Source organism: Aptenodytes patagonicus, chromosome 31 (assembly GCF_965638725.1).
Source record: "Aptenodytes patagonicus chromosome 31, bAptPat1.pri.cur, whole genome shotgun sequence".
NCBI lineage: Eukaryota > Metazoa > Chordata > Aves > Sphenisciformes > Spheniscidae > Aptenodytes > Aptenodytes patagonicus.
The window spans coordinates 338,905-353,012 of NC_134979.1; the positions used below are offsets into that span (position 1 = coordinate 338,905).

Sequence of the window (14,108 nt, forward strand, 5' to 3'; positions counted from 1 at the left end):
AGTGCGTGTCGTTTTACTGTCAGAGCCAGAGACCTTCTCTTCCCTTTGAGGGTACTGAATGGTGTTGAACAGGGCTCGGTAGGCATGGGCCAGGCCCCAGCACGTTGCAATGAGCTGCATCTCTCTGGAGTTGCCAGGGTGACAGCATACTTTGTCCAAATATTCTACTAACTTTTCAGGATTCTGCACTTGCTCAGGGGTGAAGTTCCAAAACACTGGGGGTGCCCATTGGCCTAGGTACCTGCCCATCTTGTCCCACACACCCTGCCACTCATAATTATTCAGCCTTGGGGCAGATCTCTGGATGATATTCTTAAATTGCTTACCAACTTTAGACAAAACCGAAACAGTATTCCCAAGAAGTATTAATAGAAGTATCTTAACTGCCCAAGGATGCTCAAAATACTGAAAAATTACTGTAATGAAGGAGGAAACATCATAGAAGAAGGTAGTGACCCTGCCATTCTGTATTTCCTCCGTAAAAAAACTCTCAGAAAAGTTACTGCAATTGCTAGTTGTCTCCACGATATGGTATCCATGGTACAGTAACGGCTTCATGGCGAAGTTTACATACCACAGAAACGTCAAGGTCAATGTTCTAAAAACAAACCTCACAAGCGAGACATCACTATTCACTGCAGACCACAGCAAACTGCAAAACCCAACACCAATCTTTAACATGTACAGCAGGAAAAAGAGCGCGATGCAGATTATACAAATCAATATCGAGAACAGAGAAACCAACATTGTGACCCTCAACTATTAACAGATATAAGTTCCTTAATACACTCCGGTTAATCTGTTATTATCTCAAACCCTTCGTGCCCCACGTTGGGCGCCAAAAAGGACTGTCGTGGTTTAATCTCAGTCAGCAATTAAGCACCACGCAGCCGCTCGCTCACTCCCCCCCGCCCGGTGGGATGGGGGAGAGAATTGGAAGAGCACAAGTGAGAAAGACTCGTGGGTTGAGATAAAAAGTTTAATAATTGAAATAAAATGATAATAATAATATGATAATAATAATAATAATACACAAAACAAGTGATGCACAGTACAATTGCTCACCACCCGCTGACCGATGCCCAGCCAGTCCCCGAGCAGCGGCCCCCCCCGGCCAGCTTTCCCCAGTTTACGTACTGAGCGTGACGTCCCATGGTATGGAATGTCCCTTTGGCCAGTTTGGCTGTGCCCCCTCCCAGCTTCTTGTGCACCTTCAGCCTTCTCAGTCAGTAGAGCATGGGAAGCTGAAAAGTCCTTGGCTAGTGTAAGCATTACCTAGCAACAACTAAAACATCGGTGTGTTATCAACTTTGTTCTCATCCTAAATCCAAAACACTGTACCAGCTACTAGAAAGGAAATTAACTCTATCCCTGCCGAAACCAGGACACTCCTCCAGCACGTCTGCGTCCAGCCGGTGAGAGGGCAGGGGGCCGCATCCAGCCACGTGCCGGTCCCTCGTGGAGTGGTTAGGCGGTGATGGCTGCAGGGACGGGAGAAGGAGACAGTGTCACCCAGGGCCACGGACCTCTCCCCAACTCTCTGCTCTGGGGGCCTCGGTGACCCCCTCCCGCAAGCCTCGTGGTGCTCCGGCTGCGGGTCCCATGGGGGAGCACAGAGACCTGGGGCCGCCCCGTCCACCCCGCCCTGGTCCCACACCGTACCTGTGCCCGAGCCGCCAGACTCCCCATCCGTGCCTGCGAGAGAGAAACAGCCGTGAGCTGCCAGCCCCGTGCTCGCTACGGGCACGGTGCACGTGCCAGGAGCCGGCCCAGGACCCACGGCCACGCTGCAGCCACTGGGAGAGGAGCATGGCACCGTGAGCACCAGAGGGGAGACACGACCTCTTCCATACGTCCCGACTACAGGGCTTTAAAGACGGGCAGCACAGGGAGGATGGGGGATCGGGAAATGCTGGCAGCGGCCACAAACCAGAGCCACGAGACCGCCCCGGCACCGGGCAGCAGCTGGAACCAGACCTGCCGCCAGTACTCACTTGACGCCATGCCATAGCCCTTCTTCTTCTTTGCAGAGAGAAAGAGGCATCAGCATCCACCGCGCTTCACCGCCAGGCTCAGGGCTGCCCAGAGGGCAGCGGCTCGTGCCTGCAGCCCCTCATGGCCCCCCAGGCCCTGCCTTCCTCCCGCACCCCTCTGCCTCGCCAGCCCCGGTGCTTTACCCGATTTTGTACTTCCAGAAGGCAAACCCGGCGATCATGATGATGACAGCCACGATGGCAACAACCACCGCCAGCACGATGGTGAACAGTTTGGACTCCGGCTCTGAGGGAGGGCAGGACTGTGAGGAGGGGAAGGGGAACCACCCCAGCCCACCGCTCCACGTGCCCAAGGCCACAGGGCTCACCCCACGCGAAGAGGCCGGGCTCGAGCATGCTGGCATGCTCCACACGGCACCGGTACTTGTCCTTATCCTCCGGGCGGGCCACGATGGAGGCCCAGGTGTAGTAGGTGCCGTCGCTGTTGGGCACGATGCTGCCCCGCTCGGTCTCATGGTCCCTGACCTCGCCGTTCTTCAGCCAGCTGATGGTGATGAGCCGTGGGTAGAAGCCATAAGCGCGACAGTACAAGGTCAGGATCCCCTGGGCCTCCTTCCCCAACACTCGGACCGTGGGGGGCTCTGGGGAGGGGGTGGCAGTGAGGACCAGCACACGCACGCGTGCCGGCCAGTCCCCAGGGTCCCTGTCTTGCCCTCACCTTTCCTCTCCAGCGCGGCCTGCCCGTAGCTCACGTACTTCCTCAGCACCTCGATGCAGATGTTCTCCAGGCGCTGCTTCCGTCCATCAGCCTCACCCTCGTCCTCCCACTTCCTCTTGGTGATTTCTGCCACCACGTCAGCCGCGGTGAACGTCATCGTGCCCATGTCAAAGGCGATGAAGTCCCTCCCATCGTAGGCCATCTGATAAAACCCACTGCTCCTACCGCCCTCCAGGAGGTCACAGCCGTACATTTCCTGCAGCGTGTGAGCCCCTGAAACACGACCAGGGAGACGGGGCTGGGGGGCTGCCACAGCCCTGGGCCTTCAGTGGAGCACAGACCCTCCGGCAGCTCCCCTCACTCCAGCCCTGTGTGAAGCCCGGGGGGATCGGGCACCAGCACGAGGGCTGCCCCCCGTCCTGCCCAGAGCACACAGCACTCGGGGGTCATGTAAAGCCATGATGCAGACCCCCTGCACCCAGGGTGTGGCTAGGCTGGCACCCAGCCCCATGGCACCCTGGGACAGCGAGGGGCTGGGGTGGGCTCCCAAATGCCATAGGGCAGGACAAGGAGATGGGATGGGGTGGGGGAAGCCCCTCTGGCTCTGGGATGGGGGGCCTGAGCACCATGCGGAGGGCAAGAGCCCGGGAGCCCCTCTGGTTCTGGGGGTCTCAACTGCTGTGGGGATGGTGGGGGGCTGGGATAGGGCAGCCAGGAGCTGCAGGGAGAGCGAGAGGCTGGGATGGGGCAGCCAAGAGCCTCCCAGTCCTGGGATGGGGGTGCTGGGCACTGTGGGGGTGGGATGGGAAAGGCTGGGGTGGCCAGAAGCGCCCCCCCCCCGGCTCTGGGACAAGGGATCCCAAGCACCGTGGGGCTCGGGCAGGGCACCCGGGACCCCCTCGGGCTGGGGGACAGGGTGGCTGGGAGCCCTCTGATAATGCCACCAGACAGGGAAGGGCCGGCGCAACCCAGGGCAGTGACATCGGGTAGGGCAGGATCGGGGGGGGGTGGGGGCAAGAACTCTCCTGTCCCACGGAGCCCCAGCCCAGCCCCCACTCACCACCGCTCTGGTTGTAGCGGCCCGGCAGCGTGCCCAGGTCCACTTGGGTATTCTGCTGAGCACGCTGCGATAGCTGGGCCACGCTGTCCCTGTACTGCTGATACAGGTTGTCTGCCATCCAGTCCGCCACAGGCACCATCCTCACCGTCTCGCTGTCATAGCGGGCGATGACGTTCCCATCCATCTCTGCGAAGGCTACGAACTGCGGCACCCCCGGGCTGGGCTCCGACACCGCAACAATGAAGTAGCGCAAGGAGTGGGGCCCTGCAGGGATGCGGGCGGCGGTGAGGGGCGGGGGGGCTTGGGAGGGCGACAGGGGTGAGGGTGCCCAGGGGGCAGGGGTGGGCAGCGGGGATGGGTGGGGGTCCCAGGGGAGCAGATCGGGGCGGGGGGGGGGGACAGCTTCAGGGGAGAGGTGACCGGTGGGGGGATGTTGGGGAGCGAGGTGCGTCCGGGACAGGGGTCCTGGTTCCTGGGAAAGGGAGCCCGGGGGGTCCCGGTGACAAGGAAAGGGGGGTCAGGGGGGTGGGGGACCGGGGGTGCCCGGGAACGGGGGGGGTGCAGCGGGGTCCCGGTGACAAGGAAAGCAGACCCGGGGGAGGGGCCGGGGACCGGGAAGGGGGTCCGGGGCAAGGCGGGGGGGCGGTTCCCGGGAAAGGAGGGTCCAGAGCCCAGCGGGACCCCGGGAACGGGGAACGGGGAGGGGGCGGCCTCGGGGGGGTGCTGCTACCCGGGGAGGGGGACCGGGGTGGTCGGAAAGGGAGGACCGGGGAGGTCCCGGTGCCCGGGAAAGGCGGTGCAGGGGGGTCCCGGGTCCCCGCCCGCGCTCACCGCTCGCCGCCCCGCCAAGGACACCCAGCAGCAGACCCAGGCCCAGGCCCAGGCCCAGGCCCAGGCCCAGCGCCCGGCACGGCCCCATCACATCGCTCCGCTCCGCTCCGCTCCCGCATCGATCCTCCAAGCCTCGCCCCGCCCCAAGCGCCGGCTCCAGCCCCGCCCCTCCCCGCGATTGGCGCCGCCGCCTCCCGCCCGCCAATGGCAGCCCGAGCCGCTTCGGACGTCACCGGGCGCCGGGCAGATCCCGGCTCCGCAGGTTGGGAGAAGCGAAAGCGAAAGCGCCGGAGGCAGCGCGGGGCGGGGCGGGGACAGCGACCCCCGGGACCCCCCCGGGACCCCCCCGGGACCCCGCAGCCCCCCGGGACCCCCGGGCTGGGACCCCCCACGGGGCAGCTCAGCCCTCAGCCCCCCCGGCCCCCTCCTCAGGGCCCGAGTCCCGCCCCAGGCCGGTCCCCCCCCCCGGCCCCGGTCTTGTCCCCTTCCCCCGGGGCACCCCGGGACCCCGGCGTCCTGCCCACCCCGGGGGGAGGACCCAGGTGTCCGGCACCCCACGGCTCTCCCCACCCCCCCACCCCGGCTCTGCCGCCCTGGGGCCTTATGGGTGAAAGAGCTGGGAAAACGGTAAAATAATGCCGGGGAGTGTGGGCACCCCCCGGGGCTTGTGGGAGGTGTCCCGCACGCCCAGTGTCCCTTGTGCCCGGCCCCCCTTGTGTTACCCTAAGTCGGCAGATGAAAAACTCTTTCTAAGACTCAATTTGGAGTTTCAGAGAGCAGGCATTCTTTATTGCGGCGCCGGGCGCACAGGGGATCTGTGCGCTCTGCCCCGTGTGCGCCCCGAGCTGCTCAGCTGTGGGAGTTATGTACAATCAGAATATACATATTCATTAGGTTTCCGAGAAATGATTAGCATATTCATGTTATTTCCTGGAACTCGTTAACGCATGTAAAAGTCTTTGAGACATGCGCTCTTACGTTCATTGGTGGTCTTCCAGGGTCCTCTGGTGGTCATCCATAGTCTTCCTCACCGCGTCCGCTAGTTGAGCTCAGTCTTTTCGCCTGCACAGTTTGTCCTTTGGCCCAGCTGCACTAACTCGCTGATTTCAGCAGAACCTCCTTATCTGTTCCAGCCCTGTGCACAGAGGCTCAAGGCTTCCTTTTCCCTACGGAATGTCCAGTCTGTCTATCCACGGAGCATTTAGCTCCTTTGTTTCGACAAAGGGAACCGTATGTCTCCGTAGTATTTCTTTATATTCAGTATCATTGTGCCCAGTGTCCCTCATGCCCACCACTGCCAGTGCCCGGTGTCCCTCCCGCCTGGCATCGCTTGTGCCCGGCACTCCTTGTGCCCGGTGTCCCTCATGCCCGGCCCTGCCTGTGCACCCTGTCCCTTGAGCCCAGCATCACTTGTGCCCAGCACTGTCTGTGCCCAGTGTCCCTCGTGCCCAGCATCACTTGTGCCCGGCAACGCTTGTGCCCACTGTCCCTTATGGACGGCATCTCTTTCACCAGGCATTGCCTGTGACCAGCAGTGCCTGTGCCCGCTGTCCCTCGTGCCCGGCATCACTCATGCCTGGCAGTGCTCCTGCCCGGCATCTCACGTGCCCGGTGCGCATTGTCACTCGTGCCCGGGTACATGATGTCCCCCACAACAGCCTTCTCCCTAAACTGGAGAGGTACGGATTTGATGGGTGGACTGTCCGGTGGGTGAGGAATTGGTCAGATGGTCACGTCCAGAGGGTAGTGGTCAACGGCTCAATGTCCAGATGGAGATTGGTGATGAGTGGCGTCCCGCAGGGGTCCGTATTGGGACCGGTGCTGTTCAATATCTTCATCAATGCCATAGACAGTGGGATCGAGGGCACCCTCAGCAAGTTTGCAGATGACACCAAGCTGAGTGGTGCGGTCGACACGCCAGAGGGGCGGGATGCCATCCAGAGGGACCTGGACAAGCTCCAGAAGTGGGCCCGTGTGAACCCCATGAGGTTTCACAAGGCCAAGTGCAAGGTCCTGCACCTGGGTCGGGGCAACCCCCAGTATCGATACGGGCTGGGGGATGAAGGGATGGAGAGCAGCCCTGCCGAGAAGGACTTGGGGTACTGGTGGGTGAAAAGCTGGACATGAGCCAGCAATGGGCGCTCGCAGCCCAGAAGGCCAATCGTATCCTGGGCTCCATCCAAAGCAGCGTGGCCAGCAGGTCGAGAGAGGGGATTCTGCCCCTCTGCTCTGCTCTGGTGAGACCCCCCCTGCAGCACTGCGTCCAGCTCTGGAGCCCTCAGCATAAGAAAGACACGGACCTGTTGGAGCGGGTCCAGAGGAGGGTCATGAAAATGCTCAGGGGGATGGAACAGCTCTGCTATGGAGAAAGGCTGAGAGCGTTGGGGTTGTTCAGCCTAGAGAAGAGAAGGCTTCGGGGAGACCTTCTTGCAGCCTGTCAGTACTTAAAGGGGGCTTCTAAAAAAGATGGCAGCAGACTTTTCAGCAGGGCCTGTTGCGACAGGACAAGGGGGAATGGCTTTGAACTAAAGGGGGGGAGATTTAGACTAGATAGAAGGAAGAAATTTTTTACGCTGAGGGTGGTGAGACACCGGCCCAGGTTGCCCAGAGAGATGGTGGATGCCCCATCCCCGGAAACATTCCAGGTCAGGTTGGACGGGGCTCTGAGTGACCTGATCTAGTTGAAGATGTCCCTGCCCATGGCAGGGGGTTGGACTAGATGACCTTTAGAGGTCCCTTCCAACCCAAACCATTCTATGTGTCCTCAGCCCTGCGGAATTGCTCGACAGCAACTGCAGCAGCAATCTGCCTGGGTCGTCCCTTTTCGCCACTGTTTTTTCCCCACAATTCTCGTACGTGGGCTTCCAGGAGCGAGGTAGGTGCACCGCCCCACTTCCTCGTGTCCTCCCCATGGTCACGCAGACAGAACCCCACCAGGCGGCACATGGCATGCGCCCACGGTCCCCGTTGCGTTGAGCAGGCTCCTGGTACCTGAGATGCTGCCCTGTAGGCGCAAGGAGGGAGATTCTCCGCCTTCTCTTCGAGCGGCCGGACCTTGGGGAACGGTCTGTCCACAGCGGAGACAAAGCCCCGTGGTGGGAAGGGGGAACAGAAGTTCTCCTTGAATCGCTGGAGCTGGCAGATCACTCCATGGCCAGTTGGCACCTCAACATCTGCCCAGTCCACCACGGCTGGGTTGGTGCCGCACGTCGGTGTGCTCCGTGCAAACATCCGCCACACGGACTGTGTGCGCTGGATGCCATCCCGATATTTGGGGGCCCGATTATTGTCCGCATCACTGTAGACCGCCACGAATGCTCTCAGGTACTGGATACCTTCCCTCGCTGGTAGACCACTCACCTCGCTGGGTTACAGGATCTTCCGCGAGAGGATACTTTGCCTTCACGCTCAACAAGAGCCACCTCCAGAGGCTGTGGGTGGCTGCCCCTCTTCCGATCCATCAATCCCTCAGTCCCTAGCAATGGATCCCAGCTGCTGGGCTTCCCTACCTTCTAGTTCCAGCCTGTCAGCCCCACCACCCCAGCATGGGAGCAACCAGGGAGCAAACGTCTTCACCTGCCTGATGGACAAAATCGCTCCCTGTGTCTCGCAGCCCGCTCAGGGATAGGGACCACGTCGTTTCTGCCTCTGCCCCCTCAGGGGAAGAGTCCACTGTGTGCACTTCCACTGTGGCTCCTTGACTGCAAGAGTAACTACTAGAGCTCAGAGGCGAGTCCCTGGTTTAGTCGCAGTGACCGTTTGTGTCACCTCAAACCAGGAGACGTTCGTCTTGGCGCCCGTCTACATGGCCTCAGAGCAGGAGACTTTCCCCTCAGCGCCTGCTCGTGTGGCTTCAGAGCGAGAGACCTTCTTCGCAGAGCCAGTTTGCACGGCTTCAGACCAGGAGACCTTCTCAGCGCCCGTCCGCGTGGCCTCAGAGCAAGAGACCTCCGCGTCAGTGTGTGTGACCTCAGCGCAGGAGACCTTCTCAGTGCCCATTTGCCTGGCCTCAGAGCTCACCACCTGCCGCGGGGATATGGATGACCAGCCACTTCCCAACAAAAAGCTGGCCGATCCCCCTCAACCCCCTCTTTTCCCTTTTTATCCTCGAGTACGCTATGATACGGCCTGGAACATCTCTCGCTAGTTTGGGTCATCTGCCCGGTCGTGTCCCCTCTCAACCTCTTGTGCAACCCCCATCTATGCAGCTGGGGGTGGGGGGGGCAGGGGGGGACCTCGACGCTGTTGCCAACGCTGTTCAGATCCACCGCTGTGTTACCAACGCTGTTTTGGTCACAAATCCGAAACACCGCACCGTGCTGGGCTGCTATGAGGAACATCAACTCTATCCCAGCCAAAACCAGCACAGCCCTCGACCCGAGGCTGCAAGAGCAGCCCAGGCACTGGGAGAGGAGGCACAGCCCGCCGCAGGGTGGGGACCAGCATTTATTGTGCGCGCCAGGAAATGTACACACGCAAAAGAAATCCATTACAACCTCAAAATTTAAAAAAAAAAAAAAAAACCCCAAACCAACAAAACCACCAAAAAAAAAAAAATCAATAATAATTGTGGTGCTCAATTTTAAAAGCATCGGAAAATAGGGAGTTCGCCCAGCCAGAAGAGCCACCACCGTAGCCGGGGGTGGGCAGGCGCAGCGTGACAAGCTCTCTCTGCAGGCAGCTCCCAGCCTCCTCCAGCACGTCTGCGTCCAGCCGATGAGAGGGCAGGGGGCCGCATCCAGCCACGTGCCGGTCCCTCGTGGAGTGGTTAGGCGGTGATGGCTGCAGGGACGGGAGAAGGAGACAGTGTCACCCAGGGCCACGGACCTCTCCCCAACTCTCTGCTCTGGGGGCTTCGGTGACCCCCTCCCGCAAGCCTCGTGGTGCTCCGGCTGCGGGTCCCATGGGGGAGCACGGAGACCTGGGGCCACCCCGTCCACCCCGCCCTGGTCCCACACCATACCTGTGCCTGAGCCGCCAGACTCCCCATCCGTGCCTGCGAGAGAGAAACAGCCGTGAGCTGCCAGCCCCGTGCTCACTACGGGCACGGTGCACGTGCCAGGAGCCGGCCCAGGAGCCATGGCCACGCTGCAGCCACTGGGAGAGGAGCATGGCACCGTGAGCACCAGAGGGGAGACACGACCTCTTCCATACGTCCCCACTACAGGGCTTTAAAGAGAGGCAGCACAGGGAGGACAGGGATTGGGAAATGCTGGCAGCGGCCACAAACCAGAGCCACGAGACCGCCCCGGCACAGGGCATCGGCTGGAGCCAGACCTGCCGCCGGTACTCACTTGACGCCATGCCGTAGCCCTTCTTCTTCTTCTCTGCAGAGAGAAAGAGGCATCAGCATCCACCGCGCTTCACCGCCAGGCTCAGGGCTGCCCAGAGGGCAGCGGCTCGTGCCTGCAGCCCCTCATGGCCCTCCAGGCCCTGCCTTCCTCCCGCACCCCTCTGCCTCGCCGGCCCTGGTGCTTTACCCGATTTGTACTTCCAGAAGGCAAACCCGGCGATCATGATGATGACAGCCACGATGGCAACAACCACCGCCAGCACGATGGTGAACACGTTGGACTCCGGCTCTGAGAGAGGGCAGGACTGTGAGGAGGAGAAGGGGAACCACCCCAGCCCACCGCTCCACGTGCCCAAGGCCACAGGGCTCACCCCACGCGAAGAGGCCGGGCTCGAGCATGCTGGCATGCTCCACACGGCACCGGTACTTGTCCTTATCCTCCGAGCGGGCCACGATGGAGGCCCAGGTGTAGTAGGTGCCGTCGCTGTTGGGCACGATGCTGCCCCGCTCGGTCTCATGGTCCCTGACCTTGCCGTCCTTCAGCCAGCTGATGGTGATGAGCCGTGGGTAGAAGCCGTAAGCGCGGCAGTACAAGGTCAGGATCCCCTGGTCCTCCTTCCCCGACACTCGGACCGTGGGGGGCTCTGGGGAGGGGGTGGCGGTGAGGACCGGCACACACACCCATGCTGGCCGGTCCCCAGGGTCACCGTCTCACCCTCACCTTTCCTCTCCAGCGCGGCCTGCCCGTAGCTCACGTACTTCCTCAGCACCTCGATGCAGATGTTCTCCAGGTACTGCTTCAACTCCTCAGCCCAAGTCCCGTCCTCCCACTTCCTTTTGGTGATTTGTGCTGCCGCGTCTGCCGCGGTGAACGTCATCGTGCCCATGTCAAAGGCGATGAAGTCCCTCCCATCGTAGGCCATCTGATAAAACCCACTGCTCCTACCGCCCTCCAGGAGGTCACAGCCGTACATTTCCTGCAGCGTGTGAGCCCCTGAAACACGACCAGGGAGACGGGGCTGGGGGGCTGCCACAGCCCTGGGCCTTCAGTGGAGCACAGAACCTCCGGCAGCTCCCCTCACTCCAGCCCTGTGTGAAGCCCGGGGAGATCGGGCACCGGCACGAGGGCTGCCCCCCGTCCTGCCCAGAGCACACAGCACTCGGGGGTCATGTAAAGCCATGATGCAGACCCTCTGTACCCAGGGCGTGGCTAGGCTGGCACCCAGCCCCATGGCACCCTGGGACAGCGACGGATGGGGTCCAAATGACATGGGGGGGGACAAGGAGATGGGGTGGGGTGGGGGAAGCCCCTCTGGCTCTGGGATGGGGGGCCTGAGCACCATGCGGAGGGCAAAAGCCTGGGAGCCCCTCTGGTTCTGGGGGTCTCAACTGCCGTGGGGATGGCGGGGGGCCGGGACAGGGCAGCCAGGAGCTGCAGGGAGAGCGAGAGGCTGGGATGGGGCAGCCAGGAGCCTCCCAGTCCTGGGCACTGTGGGGGTGGGATGGGATGCGCTGGGGTGGCCAGAAGCACCCCCCCCCGGCTCTGGGACAAGGGATCCCAAGCACTGTGGGGCTGGGACAGGGCACCCGGGACCCCCTCGGGCTGGGGGACAGGGTGGCCTGGGAGCCCTCTGATAATGCCACCAGGCAGGGAAGGGCCGGCACAACCCGGGGCAGTGACATGGGGCAGGGCAGGATCTTGGAGGGGGGGGCGGGGGGCAAGAACTCTCCCGTCCCACGGAGTCCCAGCCCAGCCCCACGGAGCCCCAGCCCAGCCCCCACTTACCCCCGCTATGGTTGTAGCGGCCCCGCAGCGTGCCCAGGTCCACTTGTCTCAACTGCTGAATACGCTGCGAGATCTGGGTCTGCCTGTCCCAGTACTGCTGATCCAGGTTGTCTGCCATCCAGTCCGCCCCAGGCACCGTCCTCCCCATCTCGCTGTCGTAGCGGGAGATGACGTTCCCATCCACGTCTCCCACGACTACGAACTGCGGCACCCCCAGGCCGGGCTCCGACACCGCAACAAAGATGTAGCGCAAGGAGTGGGGCCCTGTGGGGACACAGGGGGTGGTGAGAGGTGGGGGGGCGGGGTGGCTTGGGGGACGACAGGGGTGAGGGTGCCCAGGGGGCAGGGGTGGGCAGCGGGGCTGGGTGGGGGTCCCAGGGGAGCAGATCGGGGCGGGGGGGGCAGCTTCAGGGGAGAGGTGACCGGTGGGGGGATGTTGGGGAGCGAGGTGCGTCCGGGACAGGGGTCCTGGTTCCTGGGAAAGGGAGCCCGGGGGGTCCCGGTGACAAGGAAAGGGGGGTCAGGGGGGTGGGGGACCGGGGGTGCCCGGGAACGGGGGGGGTGCAGCGGGGTCCCGGTGACAAGGAAAGCAGACCCGGGGGAGGGGCCGGGGACCGGGAAGGGGGTCCGGGGCGGGGGGGGGGGGGGGGGGGTCCCTGTTCCCAGGAAAGGAGGGTCCAGCGCCCAGCGGGGTCCCGGGAACGGGGACCGGGGAGGGGGCGGCCTGAGGGGGGGTGCTGCTACCCGGGGAGAGGGACCGGGGTGGTCGGAAAGGGAGGTCCGGGGGGGTCCCTGTGCCCGGCGAAGGGAGTCCGGGGGGGACCCGGTGCGCAGGGATGAAGGGAGGAGTCAAGGGGGGGGGTCCCGGTGCCCGGGAAAGGCGGTGCAGGGGGGTCCCGGGTCCCCGCCCGCGCTCACCGCTCGCCGCCCCGCCAAGGACACCCAGCAGCAGACCCAGGCCCAGGCCCAGGCCCAGACCCAGACCCAGGCCCAGGCCCAGCGCCCGGCACGGCCCCATCACATCACATCGCTCCGCTCCGCTCCGCTCCGCTCCCGCACTGACCCGCCGAGCCTCGCCCCGCCCCAAGCCCCGGCTCCAGCCCCGCCCCTCCCCGCGATTGGCGCCGCCGCCGCCTCCCGCCCGCCAATGGCAGCCCGAGCCGCTTCGGACGTCACCGGGCGCCCGGCAGATCCCGGCTCCGCAGGTTGGGAGAAGCGAAAGCGAAAGCGCCGGAGGCAGCGCGGGGCGGGGCGGGGACAGGGACCCCCGGGACCCCCCCGGGACCCCCCCGGGACCCCGCAGCCGCCCGGGGACCCTCGAGCCGGGACCCCCCACGGGGCAGCTCAGCCCTCAGCCCCCCCGGCCCCCTCCTCAGGGCCCGAGTCCCGCCCCAGGCCGGGGTCACCCCTGGGTCCCCCCAAGCCGCAGCCCCCCCTCCCCCCGGCCCCGGTCTTCTCCCCTTCCCCCGGGGCACCCCGGGACCCCGGCGTCCTGCCCACCCCGGGGGGAGGACCCAGGTGTCCGGCACCCCACGGCTCTCCCCACCCCCCCACCCCGGCTCTGCCGCCCTGGGGCCTTATGGGTGAAAGAGCTGGGAAAACGGTAAAATAATGCCGGGGAGTGTGGGCACCCCCCGGGGCTTGTGGGAGGTGTCCCGCACGCCCAGTGTCCCTTGTGCCCGGCCCCCCTTGTGTTACCCTAAGTCGGCAGATGAAAAACTCTTTCTAAGACTCAATTTGGAGTTTCAGAGAGCAGGCATTCTTTATTGCGGCGCCGGGCGCACAGGGGATCTGTGCGCTCTGCCCCGTGTGCGCCCCGAGCTGCTCAGCTGTGGGAGTTATGTACAATCAGAATATACATATTCATTAGGTTTCCGAGAAATGATTAGCATATTCATGTTATTTCCTGGAACTCGTTAACGCATGTAAAAGTCTTTGAGACATGCGCTCTTACGTTCATTGGTGGTCTTCCAGGGTCCTCTGGTGGTCATCCATAGTCTTCCTCACCGCGTCCGCTAGTTGAGCTCAGTCTTTTCGCCTGCACAGTTTGTCCTTTGGCCCAGCTGCACTAACTCGCTGATTTCAGCAGAACCTCCTTATCTGTTCCAGCCCTGTGCACAGAGGCTCAAGGCTTCCTTTTCCCTACGGAATGTCCAGTCTGTCTATCCACGGAGCATTTAGCTCCTTTGTTTCGACAAAGGGAACCGTATGTCTCCGTAGTATTTCTTTATATTCGGTATCATTGTGCCCAGTGTCCCTCATGCCCACCACTGCCAGTGCCCGGTGTCCCTCCCGCCTGGCATCGCTTGTGCCCGGCACTCCTTGTGCCCGGTGTCCCTCATGCCCGGCCCTGCCTGTGCACCCTGTCCCTTGAGCCCAGAATCACTTGTGCCCAGCACTGTCTGTGCCCAGTGTCCCTCGTGCCC

At 63.0% G+C, this 14,108-nt stretch overlaps 2 protein-coding genes, 2 long non-coding RNA genes and 1 pseudogene across 6 annotated transcripts in view; all 5 read right to left on the reverse strand.

Annotated features, from left to right (window-relative positions):
- LOC143171790 (class I histocompatibility antigen, F10 alpha chain-like) overlaps nt 1-14,108 on the reverse strand; it is a 39,381-nt pseudogene that overhangs the window by 12,869 nt on the left and 12,404 nt on the right. The window lies entirely within an intron of this gene.
- LOC143171797 (class I histocompatibility antigen, F10 alpha chain-like) lies at nt 1,078-4,711 on the reverse strand. 2 transcript variants are annotated; one of them, XM_076360884.1, is made up of 8 exons: nt 4,604-4,711; nt 3,773-4,036; nt 2,713-2,985; nt 2,363-2,635; nt 2,183-2,280; nt 1,995-2,031; nt 1,663-1,695; nt 1,078-1,481 (listed from the first exon to the last, which is right to left on the reverse strand). In XM_076360884.1, exons 1-8 carry the CDS (start codon nt 4,689-4,691, stop codon nt 1,468-1,470), a joined length of 1,080 nt encoding a protein of 359 aa, XP_076216999.1. In that variant the 5' UTR covers nt 4,692-4,711; the 3' UTR covers nt 1,078-1,467. The 2 variants fall into 2 exon arrangements, with proteins under 2 accessions (XP_076216999.1, XP_076216998.1); XM_076360883.1 differs by lacking the exons at nt 1,995-2,031; nt 2,183-2,280.
- Nucleotides 5,342-5,740, reverse strand: LOC143171807 (uncharacterized). The gene is made up of 2 exons (XR_012997215.1): nt 5,582-5,740; nt 5,342-5,456 (listed from the first exon to the last, which is right to left on the reverse strand). It is a non-coding gene; the product is annotated as an uncharacterized LOC143171807 (long non-coding RNA).
- On the reverse strand, nt 9,032-12,725 carry LOC143171805 (class I histocompatibility antigen, F10 alpha chain-like). The gene is made up of 8 exons (XM_076360891.1): nt 12,601-12,725; nt 11,683-11,946; nt 10,618-10,890; nt 10,268-10,540; nt 10,084-10,185; nt 9,898-9,930; nt 9,567-9,599; nt 9,032-9,385 (listed from the first exon to the last, which is right to left on the reverse strand). The coding sequence occupies exons 1-8, from the start codon at nt 12,698-12,700 to the stop codon at nt 9,372-9,374; spliced, it is 1,092 nt and encodes a 363-aa protein (XP_076217006.1). The 5' UTR covers nt 12,701-12,725; the 3' UTR covers nt 9,032-9,371.
- On the reverse strand, nt 13,397-13,795 carry LOC143171808 (uncharacterized). The gene is made up of 2 exons (XR_012997216.1): nt 13,637-13,795; nt 13,397-13,511 (listed from the first exon to the last, which is right to left on the reverse strand). It is a non-coding gene; the product is annotated as an uncharacterized LOC143171808 (long non-coding RNA).

Excerpts from the sequence above, each read along its gene's own strand:
- LOC143171797 (XM_076360884.1), bottom strand. The coding sequence starts at position 4,691 with ATGGGGCCGTGCCGGGCGCTGGGCCTGGGCCTGGGCCTGGGCCTGGGC. Across the intron at positions 4,037-4,603 it reads CCTTGGCGGGGCGGCGAGCG|GGCCCCACTCCTTGCGCTAC; the intron begins GTGAGCGCGGGC and ends GCATCCCTGCAG. Across the intron at positions 2,032-2,182 it reads TTGCCTTCTGGAAGTACAAA|TCTGCAAAGAAGAAGAAGGG; the intron begins ATCGGGTAAAGC and ends TGCCTCTTTCTC.
- LOC143171805 (XM_076360891.1), bottom strand. The coding sequence starts at position 12,700 with ATGGGGCCGTGCCGGGCGCTGGGCCTGGGCCTGGGTCTGGGTCTGGGC. Across the intron at positions 10,891-11,682 it reads CCGCTACAACCATAGCGGGG|GGGCTCACACGCTGCAGGAA; the intron begins GTAAGTGGGGGC and ends GTCGTGTTTCAG. Across the intron at positions 10,541-10,617 it reads GGCCGCGCTGGAGAGGAAAG|AGCCCCCCACGGTCCGAGTG; the intron begins GTGAGGGTGAGA and ends CCCCCTCCCCAG.